The following is an 18,733-nucleotide window of genomic DNA, read 5'->3' as shown; positions in this document are numbered from 1 at the left end:
AGAAGTATACAAGTTTGTTTTTAATATTCCCAAATGGAATTAATCTCCCTCTCCTCTACTCCCATTTATCTTTTTTTCTTTTTCTTTTTCTTTTTTTTGCGTTATGTGGCCTGTCACTGTTGTGGCCTCTCCTGTTGCGGAGCACAGGCTCCGGACGCACAGGCTCAGCGGCCATGGCTCAAGGGCCCAGCCGCTCCGCGGCATGTGGGATCTTCCCGCACCGGGGCACGAACCTGTGTCCCCTGCATCAGCAGGCGGACTCTCAACCACTGCGCCACCAGGGAAGTCCCCCATTTATCTTTTATCCCTATTTAAAAAATATCGTAATCCACCTTGTATTGTAAGTGAAATATGTTTTGGCCCCCAGTAGATTTTGTGGTACTTGTTTTGTAGTTATGATACAAAGTAGATACTCAGTGAATACTTTTTGAATTGTTGTTTTTTAACACAGGGAGGTGGGAAGCTGCATTAGCAGCTGTAAAACAGTTTTTAAAAAGAATATTCAAAGAACCAGTTTATTTGGCTATAGACCCAATAGCCCATTATTTCATGGAAAGAATACTAAACTAAATAAAAGACCAGGTTTCTATTTTAGGTCTGCCTTTTAAGCTCTGTGACCTTTGAAAGTCATTTAGCCTTTCAAGGTGTCAGTTTCCAGATCTGGAAAATAAGAGAATTGACTAAAATAATCCTCAAGTGTTATTTTCGGTCTCTAATTTTAATATTCTACTCTTGGTAATAACTTGAATGTTAGTTTTTTAAAATAACTTTTCATAATCTGAGAGCATAAAAGGATTTATACTACTGCTTTAGGACATTTGTTCTAAGTGTGCAGTTTTTATTAACTGCACACCTATGGTACCCAGAATGTAAAAGACTTCTTATGCTGTGATTTTTATGTGTTCGCTGTCTACATCTTACCTGTGGTGATAATAAATTAAGTGATATAGTAGAATTTAATACATCTCTTCTAAGATAAATAATGTTTCATTTTCTGATACAGATATTGTTCATGAAAATCTAAAAATGGGATCAGATGGTGAGAGTGACCAAGCTTCTGGGACATCATCTGATGAAGTCCAGTCACCTACGGGTGTTTGTCTTAGAAATCGTATACATAGACGGATCTCAATGGAGGTACCATTTTAAAAATACAAATATGCCTGTGTTTGTGTGTATAAATATGCATATATATATGTGTGTGTGTATATATATATATATACATATATATATATGTATGTCAAGCAGAATAAATGCCTTTTTGAAAATGTTGATTAGGGCAGTGACACCTGTAAGAAAGTTGTTTCTTTGCATTAGCAAAAACTAGTCTGTGAATATTATTTTTTTCTAATTATCTACTATTAAGACAAGTATACATTAATTATACTTAAACATTCTGCAAAATACTATGTAGGGTCTCTGTAAGGGATATGTGGATTTTCAGACGTTTCAGAAATCCAGGATGATACATTAGGAAAGTCTTCTTTGTAGAAAATTTTTTTTTTTTTTTTTTTTTGGTACGTGGGCCTCTCACTGTTGTGGCCTCTCCCGTTGCAGAGCACAGGCTCCCGACGCACAGGCTCAGCAGCCATGGCTCACGGGCCCAGCCGCTCCGCAGTATGTGGGATCCTCCCGGACTAGGGCACGAACCCGTGTCCCCTGCATTGGCAGGCGGACTCTCAACCACTGCGCCACCAGGGAATCCCCTATGGTTTTTTTATTGTATAATTTAGTATCTGGGAAGACTTCTTTCTTAACACCCACGCACCCCCACGTATATACTTATTTGAGAATGTTTCTGGATATTTTCTATTTATTCTTCTAGATAAATTGTAAACATTTTGTTTCGTTCCAAGAATAATGACTGTGATTTGTTTAGGGCTACGTAAAAATATAAAACCAATATGGGAGGATTATCATCATTTTATTTCTCTTATCATCTGAGAACAATATATAAATCTATACTTAAGCCATATATCTCTCAATAATATGTATACAGTTCCTATACATCTCAATTTTGTTTCATGGTTTGGTTTCTATTTTGAACAGTAGGGATTTATTTTTAAAGGATTTATGTTTCTTGGTGTGATAATATAGGCAAAATCTCTTTTTATGTTTCTCCCAGTTCACATAATACAGTGAAATAGAAATGCCTTTTACTTACTTCTTTCCATTGGCATAGCAATAATAAAATATTTCAACTGTCTCATTGTGTTGCATGCAAAATCATACAATATCCACTTGGTTATTTAAACCAATCGCATTTTGTGGTAGACTTTGCCTATTCTTACTATGGTATAATAATGTTAAAATGATTTCCATGTTGAATTTATCAGTGAAGGGACTCAGAAATAACTGGGTTGTGGAATACCATTTCTGTTAAACTATATTGTATACTTTTGCTGATAGTAAATAAATACATTGGCATTCAGTATATTATGTATAATCAATGTAGGTAACTTTACAATTGCAATAAAACTTTATAGTTATTAATCACTAAGAAATAATATATTAGAGCCCATGAATCCAAAAGTAAAATGCCCTGTCTTTTCTGTTTGTGGTTACCTACAAATATCTTTTTTTCCTACTTTTTTAAAGGATTTAAATAAGCGGTTATCACTGCCTGCAGATATCAGAATACCTGATGGATATCTTGAAAAGTTGCAGATAAACAGTCCACCATTTGATCAACCAATGAGCCGAAGGTCTCGGAGAGCTTCCTTAGTAAGTTTTTAAGTCTATTATACCTGCACCATCAGATCTAGTTGTTTAATTTTCTGGATATAAACATTTTATATTAATTTTTATATTTAATTGTTGAATAACTAAAGTTTATTATGTTGCTTTCTGGATTTTGTCATTTTCCCTTCTTAAGGGTTTAAAGATATTATATTGGAATAGAATTTAAGGTATATTTTATTTTTTGGTAAATTTTACTGATACATGCTAGATGTACAGAATATGTACTAGATATATAAGTATTTATTACTATATACTAGATATACAGAAAAGTACATAAACCATAATTGTATAGCTCCATGAATTTTTGTAAAGTTAACATACCTGTGTAACAAGTACCCAGATAAATGAAATTCCAAAAATCCCAGAAAACCTGTCCTGCCCCTTCTTTGTTCACTTTCTCCCCTCACTTCCTTAACTTTAGCCATTATCCCTGCCTTCTAATGCCAAAGATTAGTTTTATCTATATGTTTCTATATGAGACTTCTTTATTCTCATTTACATATACATTCTTATTTATTTTAAAAATGCATTTAATATTCTTTTTCTGATTATTCTTAAACTTTTGAACTTTATATAATTATGAATATACAAATTATTAAAATACATTTTATTCAAATATATAAAAATGTGTATTTATACAAGTTTATATATATAGTATACAATAAATAGCATACCTATTATGTATCTATTATGTATGTACACAATGTGTATCCTTTTGTGATTGACTTCTTTTGTTCAGTGTTGTGCTTGTTTTTCATTTAGGTTATTGCATGTGGTTATGTAATTAATTTGTTCTTTTTGTTGCATGGTATTCCATTGTGTGAGTATGCTATATTTTATCCAGTCTTCTGTTGATGGACGTTTATATTTGAGTTTTTAGTTTTGGCTATGATCAAATATTGCTTCTATCACTATTCCTGTTCATGTGTTTTAGTTAACATGTAAGCATTTCTGTTGGTTGCATATCTAGGAGTGGAATTGTTGGATCAGATTGTATGCATATATTCAGCTCTTCTAGGTATTGTCAAAATAGTTTCTGAAGTGATTATACCATTTTACACTCCCATCACCAGTATATGAGAGTTCTAGTTGCTCTCCATGCAGTATTTTTTTAATATATTTATTTATATATTCATTTTTGGCTACGTTGGGTCTTTGTTGCTGTGCACAGGCTTTCCCTAGTTGCAGCGAGTGGGGGCTACTGTTCGTTGCAGTGCACGGGCTTCTCATTGCGGTGGCTTCTCTTGTTGCGGAGCATGGGCTCTAGGCACGCGGGCCTCAGTAGTTGTGGCACGTGGGCTCAGTAGTTGTGGCTCGAGGGCTCTAGAGCACAGGCTCGGTGCACCGGCTTAGGCATGTGAGATCTTCCCGGACCAGGAATTGAACCCGTGTCCCCTGCATTGGCAGGCGGATTCTTAACCACTGCACCACCAGGGAAGCCCCTCTCCATTCGATTTTCTGATACTGTTTCTTCTTTTTTAAAAAAAATTTTTTTTAACTTTTCTGGTGAGTGTATAGTGCTATCTCATTGTGGTTTTATTTTTCATTTTCCTGATGCCTTAAGCTGAACACCTTTCTAATATTTATTGGCCATTTAGATATCCTCTTCTTTGAATTAAGTGTTCAAGTCTGTTATCTGTTTACTCTTGGACTTTCTGCCTTTTTCTTATTGGTTTGTTAGGAATTCTTTATACATTTTGTATAAAGGACCTTTGTCAGTTACATGTCTCGCAAATACCTTCTCCCAGTCTGTAGCAATTGACCCAGCAACTGCTTATTGAAAGGATAGCTTTCCCCATTGCAGTGTCACCTTTGACATAAATTGAGATGATTGTGTATGTGAGGATCTGTTTTGGATGACTTTAGTTCTATAGTAGAAGTATATATAAAGTGCTATGCGACAATTAAAGAGACAGCAAGTAAAATGTCTGCACATCACAGCCTTACAGAGGTGATAGTGCTTAAGCTGGCTCTAGAAGGATGGGTAGTTATTTGACATTCACCATTATACAACAAGGTTAAAGTGTAATACCAACTTTACTTTGGTGTAGGTTTATGATCATCATAGTTTTGCATCACTGCTTAAGACATTTTTATTCAAATAACTTTGTCATTTAATTATCAGCTTGCAAGTTTTCTTTGGTTATCAATTTTTATTAAAGATCGGTACTTAAGTTTTGGAGTTAGTAAATATTTCAGATTGGGACTAAAGGTATGGTTTAATCACCGAAGCTATCATCTAAGACCTGTCTTTTTCAGTGTACATGAAATTAAGGAAAACAGTGCCCTCTAATGAATGTTACGTGACTGGAGTTTTTATTGTGTTGAGTGTTCCTATCTACCTCCCTTGCTTTTTGATCTGAAATGGCTTATAGATTTCAGATTAATCATGCCAGCTCTGTTTTGGTTTCTACTGATTCATCCTTTTCATTATCTATCTACCTTACTAAAGCCATGGTTTCTTTGAAGTATATTAGAAAATTATTCTTGAGTACCCTAGGTTTATATGTGAAGGGGAAGGATTAGAGAATGCATGGAAAGGAGATGGGAAAAGAAAAATATTCTTCACATTTGTTAGAGCTCATGTTTCCATGGATGATATACTCTTTATCTAAAAAAAAAACCATTTTTCAGGACAAAATATAAAATTTTGTCTTTCTAAAAGGATAAAACTTTGTTTTTTGTTTTTAATAGCAGTGTATTATAAGTAGGGTAGTAAAAATAACATAAATCCTTTGTTTGAGTAGGAAATAAGAAACCAGTCAGAGAGTTCATTTCTGGTAGAGAAAGATATACAATAGGGCTGATTGGTTCTTCTATGAATTTATAATCATCAGCCTCAGTTGGATTCTCAGTATCGCTTGGCTGCCCTATTGTATTTTATTTCTCTGGTTAATTCTTCCCCTCTCTAAGCAGATGACCTCTCCCACTACATGACAAAGAAGAGAGAAGCCACTAACCAGAAACCGTCTCATTTTCTGAATTACACTAATTCTCCTCTTTCTTTTCTTTAATATTGAGGAATTGTCCTTCCTATCCCATCTCCTCAAGATGCTTAGAATATTTGTTATTCCTATACACTCACGTATAGTCAGTCTCCCTCTCTTGCTGAATCCTTTCTATTGACTTTTTATTTAAATAAGTTTTTTTATTTTAGAGTAGTTATACATTTACAGAAAAATTTAAAAGATCATATAGAGAGTTCCCATATACCACATACTCAGTTACCCCTGTTATTAACATTTTATATTACTTTAGTACATTTTTCACAACTAAGGAAACCAATATTGGTACATTACTATGAACTAAACTCCATACTTTGTTCAAATTTCCCTAGTTTTCCACTAATATCTTTTTTCCCCAGGATCCCATCCAGAACACCACATTACATTTAGTCATTCTATCTCATATTAAAGATATTGGTTATTAGATTGGTGAAGTGTTATTTAATATTCATTTATAGTTGATAAGAAATGGAATATTCTAACTCTTAACATACTGAGTTAAACATTAGACTAATGGGAAAGCCCATAGGCAGATAGTGATTTGTTAGAGCATTATTGCACTTACAATGATGGCATGCCCCGTGGAAGTTTTGTAAGAGTGTTAAGTGCAGCTTTAGTAGACTAAGTCTATCCATGAAAGTTTGTCTCATTTTATTGAAGTTTAAGTTATACACATTTTAAGAATCTGCCTCTTCCTAAACAATGAGTTTTGGATTCCTCATTCATGACTTTACCAATATATATCATATGTAGTCCTTGTTTCTAAGGACAAGTGAGTAAATAGGGTATCAAGTCCTGATGTCTCTCAGAAATAAGAAGTATATTATGTGGTGTGGAAGTGAGGTTCAAAGGTCCACCCACAACTTAATTTACCTTTGGCGTATTATGGACAGGGTTAAGGTAGTATCATGATGATGATGACAGCACATTTTTGTAAGACGAATGATCAAGTAGAATAGAGATTCTCAGTCTCTTTTCTGCCCCCCACATATCTAAGAACACATTTCTGTCGGTAACAGTAACTCGGTGAATCTCACAAGGAGGGAAATGGATGTTTGAAAAATCTCCCTTTGCCCCCAGTGTTTCTTATATACACATTCACTTTTAGAATGGCATCTATAGAACTTCTGCACGTATTTCAGTTGTTTTGAAGCTCAATTAGAACTGCATTGCCAGCATGTTAATACATCTTTATAACTTTGATAGAGTGATTATATTGCCAGAGCCAAAATAATCAAGGAATACCCCGTAATACTCAATGCTACTTACAAGTTACCCTGAATTATAGGAATCTGGCTATTATAAATTATATTTTTGTTTAATTTTCATGTGCTTATGGTACAAGAACTGATTGAACAGGAATTTGCTTGGTTTTCCAAAAAGCCAAGTATTCTCTTAGAGCAATGAAGTATGAGAAAAAAATTATCTTTGTTTGGAAAGCAGAATTAAGGAAATGTTTATGTTGTATTAAAATACAGAGCTTACTGTTCCATTCCTTTAGCTGTTATTTGTTTTTATGAGACTTTAAAAATATTCTAAAGTAATCTAGGATGGAACTCAGTCTAGATTGTGAACTTATGAAAGCAGGAATCATATCTGTCTTCTTCACTATATCCCCAGTACCTAGCATTGTGCTTGGTAAATATTGAATAAATGAGCTTTGTCCTCTGTCCACTGAATAATTTCCGTAGGAGAGCATGTCAACAAGCTAGTCATTATATCTATTGTTAATCTTGTCATGTTCAGCAGATAAAAATGCAAGCAAAATTTTCTAGAAATTCCATATAAAGGTTCAGTAAGTAATATTTGGATGTAATTATTAAATCCTAAAGGTTGGGAATCATTAAAATGTTGTGAAGTGGGTACACTTACTCTGAATTGGGTTGTGGCAGATAATTCCAGTATTTACCTTCTTTTTAAAAAGCAGACTTTCAGCATATTTTAATGATCTCACTAAGTTTCATTCTTTGAAGAGTGACTCTTTGTAATGTTAATTTTTGATGCATCTCTTACAGTTTATTCCTTATATACTTTATATGATACAGTAAATCTCTACAACATTTTTATCTTTATAATCTTGAATTTATAGTTCATTTATACACTCTTTAAAGCAAATCTCAGCATTTTTGTCATAGTCACCATTGGACCAAAGTGTACTTGATCTTTTAAAGGCATGCTAGTATTCATTCACTTAAGGTAAAAGAATGAATAAGAAAATTTCCCAACTCCTGATAAGAAAAAGTTCCCAGGAATTCCCTGGTGGTCCAGTGGTTAGGACTCTGTGCTTTCACTGCTGAGGGCACAGGTTCAATTCCTGGTCAGGGAACTAAGATCCCACAAGCCACGCAACGTAGCCAAAAAAAAAAAAAAAAGTTCCTAGCTCGTAGTTATATTTTTCTATGTGCTTCTTATTGTTACAGATGACAACATTTTTATTATATTTTTGGGGGGGACGTTTATTATTCTGTTCATACTAGTTTCCATTTATTCTTTAAATATAGTTCTTTTTTCCTTCATAAAGAAATGTGATATGAGACTTAAAATTCATGGCAGAATAGTTCCATGTTTGTGAATTTAATCACCTGAATTCTAGAGATAGCTATAAGAAAATAAACACATTCTATCATAGTTTGTGTGACCTTGGTAATTAGCCTTTTTTTAAGTGTTAAGATAATATGTAAATAGACTATAAAAACATGCAGGGCTTCCCTGGTGGCGCAGTGGTTGAGAGTCTGCCTGCCGATGCAGGGGACACGGGTTCGTGCCCCGGTCCGGGAAGATCCCACGTGCCACGGAGCGGCTGGGCCTGTGAGCCATGGCTACTGAGCCTGCACATCTGGAGCCTGTGCTCCGCAATGGGAGAGGCCACAACAGTGAGAGGCCCGTGTACCGCCAAAAAAAAAGCAAAGTCAAAAGGTTATTCAGAATCAGGTTCTCATGCACCAGATGGTGGGCTGTTTGCCACATTTTCCATATTAAAATAAAAAACTCCATTTGTATTTAGCAGGTGTTATCTAGTGTAGTTTTACCTTATTATTCTGTATAATTATTGATAATAGAAAGCAAGGACGTAATATCTGTGTCATATATAAGATAGTACGTGGGTGGATGGCGCATGATGGTTCCAAAATCTCACTTTTTTAATTAAAATTTTTTTAAATACCATATATAGAAAAAAGTCTTTAAGAGTACAGAAAGAAGCAATTTTTCAGTCATTCAATAATACTGCCTGTGACCACAGTTTTCATTAGTTTACCAAAATTGAATTAAGTGCTATTAGATATGCAGTTTTCCTCATGGCTTTTATTTTATTTTATTTTTAATTTATTTATTTAATTAATTTATTTTTGGCTGTGTTGGGTCTTTGTTGCTGCACACGGGCTTTCTCTAGTTGTGGTGAGCTGGGGGCTATTCTTTGTTGCGGTATGTGTGCTTTTTATTGCGGTGGCTTCTCATTGTGGAGCACAGGCTCTAGGCATGCAGGCTTCAGTAGTTGTGGCACGAGGGCTCAGTAGAGCGCAGCCTCAGTAGTTGTGGTGCACAGGCTTAGTTGCTCTGCAGCATGTGGGATCTTCCCGGACCAGGGCTCGAACCTGTGTCCCCTGCATTGGCAGGCGGATTCTTAACCACTGCACCACCAGGGAAGTCCCTGCATGGCTTTTAAATTGATACATATCCTTGTAACAAAAGGATAGAAACAGTTCCTTTGAGAGGCCTCTGCTACTTCTGGCCATTCAGGTGGGGGCAGTTTATCCTTTTGTTCCAAGTGGTGAGAGATGTTAAGTCAAATTGTCAAGTATCATTTTTATTTTATTCAACACCTCCAGAAAAAATTGTGTATTTGAACCTCCAGAATTTGACTAAAACATAGTATTTAATGATCCAGTCTTATTTATACACCTTTGAGAGCTGAGGTTATATATAAAAGAACATCATTCCTTTCACTGGCTATTTCTTTAACGGCATTAGTATCACTCTAAAGTGAGAAGTGAATTTTTAGATTATTATTGCCTTTTGCACTGTCTACAAAGGGTTACTAGAAAGCAGTTTAAGAAAATTCTTATTCTTCTCCTCTGTTTAACTTTTTTCTCTCAATAATTTTTATCACTTTGTTTTTTCTTTTTTTCCTAAATCTTTTGTGTTAGGGTTTTTTGTTCTGTTTGTTTTTAGTTTTTAAATACTGGGTTTCCATTACATATTTGAGTATTCCGTCTATCTCATTTATTGACTCCATAGAAAGTAGGCAAACAGTCTCAAGGTTTAAAAGCAATGGTTTTAAGAACTCACTTTTAAACCCCTTTTTTGGGGATGGAGGGGACTGATTTAGATTTATATTGCTTCTTCTGTGTTAGCCATTTCCTGACTCATAATAGAGTGTGACTTGCAGTTGTCTTTTTTATTATATTTTGGTGGGAAAACCTGAAATAAATAGTATTTTGTTTTTTTCAGGCCTTCCTAGGGAACACAAAGATTGGTGAAGGAGAATATGTAGGAAAATTATTTATTTTGCAGTTTTGTTAAAAAGAAAATCATGTAGTTACCTTTTATAAAATTCTTTAGTATCTTAAAATGCCTGGGGTATCTTAAAATCTCAGGGTCTTAAAATAGGACAAAACGTTTTCATAGCAGAATTTTTTCTAATTAATTTTTATTGGAGTATAGTTGCTTTACAATGTTGTGTTAGTTTCTACTGCACAGCAGAATGAATCAGCCATACATATACGTATATTCCCCTCCCTTTTGGATTTCCACTCATTTAGGACACCACAGTGCATTAAGTAGAGTTCCCTGTGCTATACAGTATGGTCCCCTCAGTTGTCTATTTTATACACAGTATCAGTAGTGTATATGTATCAATCCCAATCTCTCATTTCTTCCCACCCCACCCCTTTTCCCCTTGGTATCCATACATTTGTTCTCTACGTCTCTGTCTCTATTTCTGCTTTGCAAATAAGGTAATCTATACCATTTTTCTAGATTCCACATATATGCATTAATATATATTTGTTTTTCTCTTTCTTTTTATTTTTATATAACAGGTTCTTATTAGTTATCTGTTTTATACATATTAGTGTACATATGTCAATCCCAATTTCCCAATTCATCCCCCACCCGTGGCCCCATTTCCCCCCTTGGTGTCCATACGGTGTTCTCTACATCTGTGTCTCTATTTCTGCCTTGCAAACCGGTTCATCTGTACCATTTTTCTAGATTCCACATATATGCATTAATATACGATATTTGTTTTTCTCTTTCTGACTTATTTCACTCTGTATGACACTCTCTAGGTCCATCCACATCTCTACAAATGACCCAGTTTTGTTCCTTTTTATGGCTGAGTAATATTCCATTGTATATATGTACCACATTTTCTTTACCCATTCCTCTGTTGATGGACATTTAGGTTGCTTCCGTGTCCTGGCTATTGTAAATAGTGCCGCTGTGAACATTGTGGTATGTGTATCATTTTGAATTATGGTTTTCTCTGGGTATATGCCCAGTAGTGGTATTGCTGGATCATATGGTAATTCTATTTTTAGTTTTTTAAGGAACCTCCATACTGTTTTCCATAGTGGCTGTATCAATTTACATTCCCACCAACAGTGCAAAAGGGTTCCCTTTTCTCCACACCTTCTCCAGCATTTATTGTTTGTAGGTTTTTTGATGATGCCCATTCTGACCAGTGTTAGCTGATAGATACCTTATTGTAGTTTTGATAATAGCAGAATGTTTTTTGTTTGTTTGTTTTTATTTATTTTTGGCTGTGTTGGGTCTTCGTTGCTGTGTGCAGGCTTTCTCTAGTTGCAGCGAGTGGGGGCTATTCTTCATTGCGGTGCGTGGGCTTCTCACTGTGGTAGCTTCTCTTGTTGCGGAGCACGGGCTCTAGGTGCGTGGGCTTCAGTAGTTGCAGCATGTGGGCTCAGTAGTTGTGGCTTGTGGGCTCTAGAGCACAGGCTCAGTAGTTGTGACACACAGGCTTAGTTGCTCTGCGGCATGTGGGATCTTCCCTGTCCAGGGATCGAACCTGTGTCTCCTGCATTGGCAGGTGGATTCTTAACCACTGCGCCACTAGGGAAGTCCCTATAGCAGAATGTTAATCGATCTGTGTAAAAGATGGGTTGACAATTTTAATTGTGAACTTTGATATTTTTGAACCTTTGAATGTTCCAGTTTTTAAAATTTATTTTAAAATTTGACAGATGTTCAACAATTTAATTATAATCAGATTTTTCTATTCCAAGACACTCTTCAGAGCAGGAGAGTTTCAGAAATTGAGGCAGTGATGAATTGAAATTTTAAGAATACTAAATTTATAATTGTTTGCTTTCAGTCAGAAATTGGGTTTGGAAAAATGGAAACCTACATCAAATTGGAAAAGCTTGGAGAGGTAAGTTAATACTTATTTCAGACATGTAAGGTGCATTTTTTTCTTGTTCATCATCTAAAAGATTATATCTTGTTCTGAAAAAGCAACAGAATGTTAGAAGGAAAAACCCTTTAGTTCTTGAAATCATCCCATCAGTGTGAGAAGAAATGGATTTTTTTAATAGCTTTATAACCTGCTATTGAAGCATAAAATATTGTCCTTTCTTGGTAACAAAATAGACATTTATTTGTTAGTTAGCTTCCTGGTATTCTTTGTGCCGTCATGTGGGAAATTGCATGTGTTCAAACTCGTGAAAAATCAAAATACTATCTTTAAGGTTAAAGACACATCTCATTAAAGGTTAAGGAAATTCTTGACCCATAAGACCTTGGTTTTCTTGAAGTTGCTACTAGTACTGACTAATTTTGAAATGATCTACCTCCCAGAGTGAGAAAGTGAGAAGAAAATAATAGAATTAGTTACTAGGGAGGCCTTAAGGGAGTTTGAGAACTATCCTGGAAATGATAGAAGAAATCTATAGAATATATTTGTTTTTTAAAGGCGAGCTCTAGCATACAAAGATTCTGAAAAGTCTGAAAACGGGTAGTTTCACAATATGTTAGTTAAATTTTCAGTTTTCACTTACTGTGCTTAATTAATTTCCTCAATCTCCACATACCATTGCAGTTAAAGTACCTTTGATTCCAAATCTATTGATTCAGTTATTAATCTAATACGAAGTACAAAAAGTAAATTAAATATTCTCCCTATGTTTTCATACCTTTGAAGCACTCTGTAGGGTTGTAAGAGTAGGGAAGCTGTGCGTATGGAACTGAAAGTCCTCTTAGCTATAGGAAAACCAAGATTAATCATGGTGGGGTTTTCCTTGCAAGATGGAATTTAACACATGCTTAGAAATTAGAAATTTAGTTAGGGCTCTTTATTGTATAGATGATATAGATAGACTCATGATATTTTTGATGTGTCTTTCAAAAATATATTTTGTAGGGTACATATGCAACAGTATATAAAGGAAGAAGTAAATTGACAGAGAATTTGGTGGCATTGAAAGAGATCCGGTTGGAACATGAAGAAGGTGCACCCTGCACAGCAATAAGAGAAGGTATAATTTGTACTTTTGTGAGCAGAATGTATTATGAAATTTATATAGAATATTTTAAAACCAAAGCTATGTAATAAGAGTTCATTTTTTGTAAGTACAAGGAGCTCAGATATAGAAATAGTACATGACTGGAAAATATATGCCACTACAGCTTATGGCATCTCATTGAGGAGAAAGAATACAATAAAACAAGGCCCTGGCGGGGGGGAAGCAATATCTAAAGCTGAAATATTTAATAAAAGGAATTAGTTAGATATATTATTGTACCGCTTATAATGATATGAAGTCATTAAAGATTGTTGTCACAGACAAATATTTGACATTGGGAAATGTTACATATTGGTGCATGGGGGAAAGCTAACTATAAATAGTATATACAGGATGTAAATATATTTATATAATGGTACAATTTTTTAAAAAAGATTATCCAGAAAATAGTTTGAGGCAACTGACAAGCAATTTGGAGGAAAAAAAGGTACCTTGGACTTTATGTCTAAATTAATCCTAGAAGTCTGGATAAGTTAACATTTGAGAAAAAAAGATGTCATGGAGAGTATTAATGTAATGTTGAGGATAATTTAAGTATTAAAAATATCAAACCCAGAACCATAAAAGAAAAGAAAAAAATTGATTCTATTAAAATTTATACTACAAATCCCTTTGGTGGATTATTGTTTTAAATTTAAGAGACTCCTAAACTCAATCATTCATATGTTAAACTTAGGATTTTTTTTAAAAAGACTGGCTACCACAGATTAAGTAATTGGTTTTCTTTTCTGTTTTGCAGTTTCACTATTAAAGGATCTAAAACATGCAAATATAGTAACGTTGCATGACATTGTTCACACAGATAAATCTTTGACTCTCGTCTTTGAGTATCTGGTAAGCATTTACTAAATGATAAAACATAGCAAATTGGATTTTGTAACAGCCCAGGGGACATTATTGTTATTAGTATTTAATTAAATTATGTGTGGTGCATTCAGTATCTTTCCTCAAAAAACAACTTATTTTTCTGAAAAAGAATATGTATATATATGTATTTATAGCTGAATCGCTTTGCTTTACACCAGACACTAACACAACATTGTAAATCAACTGTACTTCAATTTAAAAAAAATTTTTTTTAACTAAATGCTATTAAGTAAATCAGTCATGCCTTCTCAAAACTATGTATCACATAGTAAAGTGCTGTATTTTTTCAGGATAAAGATCTAAAACAGTACATGGATGACTGTGGAAACATCATGAGTATGCACAATGTTAAGGTATGCTTTAGTGTGTCATTTTAAATTTTATTTAAAGTACAAACACTTAAGCATAGATGAACTACATTACGTATGAAATATGCTTCAGAATTTTCTGTTAGGCATTTTAAATAGGTTATTGTCCTCTGAACATATTTACTCAGAACTTCTGTTTACTACACTGTAGTATTTCTTAGAATCAGACCTTTTTATAGAGCTACTTCATTTAAAAAGTTTTAAAAAGTACTTTTGAGGAATTTGAGGATTTTGATCACGAGCTACCCGTTCTCCTTGCTTGGCTCTGCAATAAACCTTCCTCTGCTCCAAAAAAACAAAAACAAAAACTTTTGACAATTTCCTTTCACATTATAACATTGATTCTCTTAGATATATGTAGAATACATTTACAGGTATATTCTGCTTAAAAAGAAAACGACATGCCTATTATATCAAAATCCAAATGATTAAGATCAATGAAGATGATTAGTGCATTCTGCAAAGGGCCTCCTTTACATGGCAAACTCCCCTAAAGTATTTAGAATGATATTTAATTATAAAACATCTTTTCAAGGTACTAATCTAATGAGTAAGGCCAGGAACCTGCATAGGTATTATGAATACTAGAGTGGAAATACCATTCTGTACTGTCAGGAGGAAAAGTAACATAATTATATGTTTTCTTATCTGAAAAATATCTAAAGATGCAAGTAATGCTAGAAAAGTTTGGTATAATAGTGCCAGATGAAACCCAAGAGTAAAAGTAAAATCAAATAAAAACCTTTGATACAGTTGTGTTCTTACAGTAGGTTTCTTTGACCTGATATACTCCAAATTTAGCAAAGACTTATTTATCCAAACTTAGTCAACAGTTTGTGAGAAACTGTTCTGAAAATAGGCTGTCCCTGCTGTATTTTTGAGACAGTTCCAATTCTGTAGGTAATAACTTTAAACTTATATACTTTTAAAAACAATTAAGTTTGGTATAAAGGAGGGCCAGTTTCTTTTAGTAAAAGACAGTTCAAAACATATGGGTAACACATGGCTAAGAATTTTAGAATAGGGCTTTAAGTCTCTTTCCATATATTTTCTATGAGAATTGTTTTCATCATATTTCACATTTTGTTTTGCAAGGTGTACTGAATCTCATTTGTGTTTATTTTTGTTTGTGGCTTTTATGTTGTTTTTCCTGCTTTCATATTAGCAGTAATTTGGAAAATTGTCCTTAATCATCATAACTTGACAAAGATTTGAGAAGTTTATATGTCTTAAGCCAGGTTTACATTCCTGGCTTAAGTTGTAGAGTATTTTATTCTCTGTTTAACTAGCCCCTTATATTTTTTCAAACATAAAAAGTAACGGGAATATTTGGAAATAGTAATTTAAGAGTTTTCAAAACACATGAGTATGTAGAGTGTAGAAACTCTGCTAATTAGAATTTCTTCAGGCCCATTGTTCACCTGCTGCCTTGGCTTATTCTTGAAGTTCTCATGCTATTTTTCACCTTGAAGAAAACCAAGGGTACAGTCCTGAATCCTCTTCTTTGTTAACCACAAAGAATCAAAGACCTCCTGTGTTTCATATTCTTTTTTCCACCAACAAAAAGTCTCCCATTAGCCTTATAGGAATTGCTTTTCTCAAAAAGCCATTTAGAGCTCTACAGTGCCAATTCCCTTTTCTGAATCATAGCAGATTTTGAAGGCTGAGTAGGAGGTGCTGAAAGTAAAGTACCCAGAAGGTGGGTGATAGAAGCTGGTTTAGGTTATTTTAGGTTATTTTTATAGCACATAATTTGCCAGAGCTATGCAACACCATTCTGTTTGACATCTCAGAATGTTCATAAAACCACCAATTCCTTTGCCTTATTTTAAAGACGTTGTCCCACATTAGGTTTTTTTGGGGGGAGTAGTGTGGGGTAATGGTAGAAGGTTGTTTGTTTTGCCAGAATTTCATAATTAAACTGTAAGCCTAATTAGTAGGCCTGTAAATTTATGAGGTACATTTATTTAAAGTCATTTTCAGTAACAAGTGAACCATTGCTACCAAGACAAAGTTTCATTTCGCTTTGTTCACTCTAAAAAAATACGTAGATACTTCAAATAGAATAATAAATTGTAAAATTCAGACAACAGGTATGTAAGGAAAAGGATGTGGTTCCTTTTTTTTTTTCTCTTACTGTTCTAAGCCAGTTGCTTTTCTGTTTACCATAACTTATACCAAAGTATATCTTATTATCTGTAAGACTAATTTCTATTTTTTGTTTCCATAGCTGTTTTTATACCAAATTCTACGTGGTTTGGCATATTGCCACAGAAGAAAGGTGTTACACCGAGACTTAAAACCACAGAACCTCCTCATTAATGAAAAAGGAGAATTAAAGCTAGCAGATTTTGGTATGGAATGTATGAGATATTTATAAATAGTTCCAGGTGTTTAAGTTTAAAAGAACAACTGTTGACACTGTATGATTGCTTTTATGTGAGTTTGGAAGTGTTCTCCATAGCTCGTGGAATAAAATATTTGAAAATTTTGGTGGTGAGTTATATTAGTGAATGCTAAAAGGCATTGGTTCTCAGGTATGGTCCATAGACCTCTAAGTGTCCTGAGACCCTTTCAGGGGATCTCCAAAGGTATAATATATTCTCAAAATTATACTAAAAGTTTACTTGCCCTCTTCACTGTGTTAATATTTGCGTTGATTATCCAAAAGTGAGAAGGGATAAAGCTACTGGTACCCTTAGTATAAATCAAGGCACTCTCACCAAACTATACTTAGTAGCCATTGTATTCTTCACCACTATACACTTGTAGGAAAACACTTTTTAAGAGGTATCAGATGAAGCAGTAAAATGTATTAAATTTTATTAAATCTCCATTTTTGAGTAGATGTCTTTTTAGTATTTTGTGTGATGAAATGGGAAATATACATAAAACACATTTGCTGCACACAGAAATACTATGGTTATTTCAAGGAAAAGTGCTTGTGTAATCATATGAGTGCAAACTGAACTAGCCCACCCCACCACCTTTTTATTTTAAGAAGTATCATTTTTACTTGAAAAAAATGACCAATAGACAAACTGTGGTTACTCAGACTTAGGTATTTGGCAGATGCTTTCTTAAAAAATGAATGAAGTGAGCCTTATCATTTCAAGGAAAACAACTGTGAAAGTATTTCTTGACAATAGTAAAATTTGAGTTTTCAAGCAAAAACTAGATTTTGGAAATTTGGACCTGCCATTTTTTTTGCGGTACGCGAACCGCTCACTGCTGTGGCCTCTTCCTGTTGCGGAGCACAGGCTCCAGACACGCAGGCCCAGAGGCCATGGCTCACGAGCCCAGCCGCTCCGCGGCATGTGGGATCTTCCCAGACCAGGGCACGAACCTGTATCCCCTGCATCGGCAGGCGGACTCCCAACCACTGCGCCACCAGGGAAGCCCTGGATCTGCCATTTTGAATTTGATAGCTTCCCAGTACTTGAAGACTTTTCTGGTGAGATCAGTGGTGACGTTAACAAATATGATTTTTTTTGATATGCTAAAGAAATGTGTAAACATTTGTAATATCTGAATAGCCTAGAGAACCAGTATTTTCCAGATGACCAATGCATCGTATTACAGAATCATGCATAGGTAAAATATCCATTTAAAGTGCAGGATAGACCAGTGAATTTTAATGTAGCAAAAGTATTAGAAGTTGATTGATATAGTTCCAAGTAACCATATAATCCTTAAGAAGCTAAATATTTTCTAATTTTGATGTAGTATCAAAAAAGTATATGCACAATTATCAGAAAGGCTATTAAAATGCTCTTCTTTCCAATTTCGCATCCGTGTGAAACCTGATTCTCTTTATATATAACTGCAAAGTAACATCACAAAAGATTGAATGCAAAAGTAGATAGGGGCTTCCCTGGTGGCGCGGTGGTTGAGGGTCCGCCTGCCGATGCAGGGGATACGGGTTCGTGCCCCGGTCCGGGAAAGTCCCACGTGCCGTGGGGCGGCTGGGCCCGTGAGCCATGGCCGCCGAGCCTGCGCGTCCGGAGCCTGTGCTCCACGACGGGAGAGGCCACGGCAGTGAGAGGCCCGCGTACCACAAAAAAAAAAAAAAAAAAAAAAGTAGATAGGAGAATCCAACTGTCTTCTATTAAAATAGACTACAAAAATGTAAAACAAGGCCATTCATACTAATTTTTATTTTATTTTGGAAAAAATATTTTTCATAAAAATACGCATGTTAACATATAAATGG

The 18,733-nt window shown here is 34.7% G+C and overlaps 1 protein-coding gene across 1 annotated transcript in view; it reads left to right on the top strand.

The window, feature by feature from the left end:
- Nucleotides 1–18,733, top strand: part of CDK17 (cyclin dependent kinase 17) — a gene marked incomplete at its 3' end in the record, with an annotated part of 44,470 nt that overhangs the window by 13,616 nt on the left and 12,121 nt on the right. The window contains exons 3-9 of the mRNA XM_079715969.1: nt 1,004–1,137; nt 2,599–2,724; nt 12,079–12,135; nt 13,123–13,237; nt 14,025–14,119; nt 14,443–14,505; nt 16,751–16,874. Coding sequence (XP_079572095.1) covers nt 1,004–1,137; nt 2,599–2,724; nt 12,079–12,135; nt 13,123–13,237; nt 14,025–14,119; nt 14,443–14,505; nt 16,751–16,874 — 714 coding nt within the window. The remainder of the gene's footprint in view (nt 1–1,003; nt 1,138–2,598; nt 2,725–12,078; nt 12,136–13,122; nt 13,238–14,024; nt 14,120–14,442; nt 14,506–16,750; nt 16,875–18,733) is intronic.

The sequence above is a fragment of the Hyperoodon ampullatus genome, assembly GCF_949752795.1.
Source record: "Hyperoodon ampullatus genome assembly, chromosome: 11".
Classification (NCBI taxonomy): Eukaryota; Metazoa; Chordata; class Mammalia; order Artiodactyla; family Ziphiidae; genus Hyperoodon; species Hyperoodon ampullatus.
The sequence above is the reverse complement of the archived record's forward strand: the minus strand, read 5'-3'. Positions and strand labels throughout refer to the sequence as shown.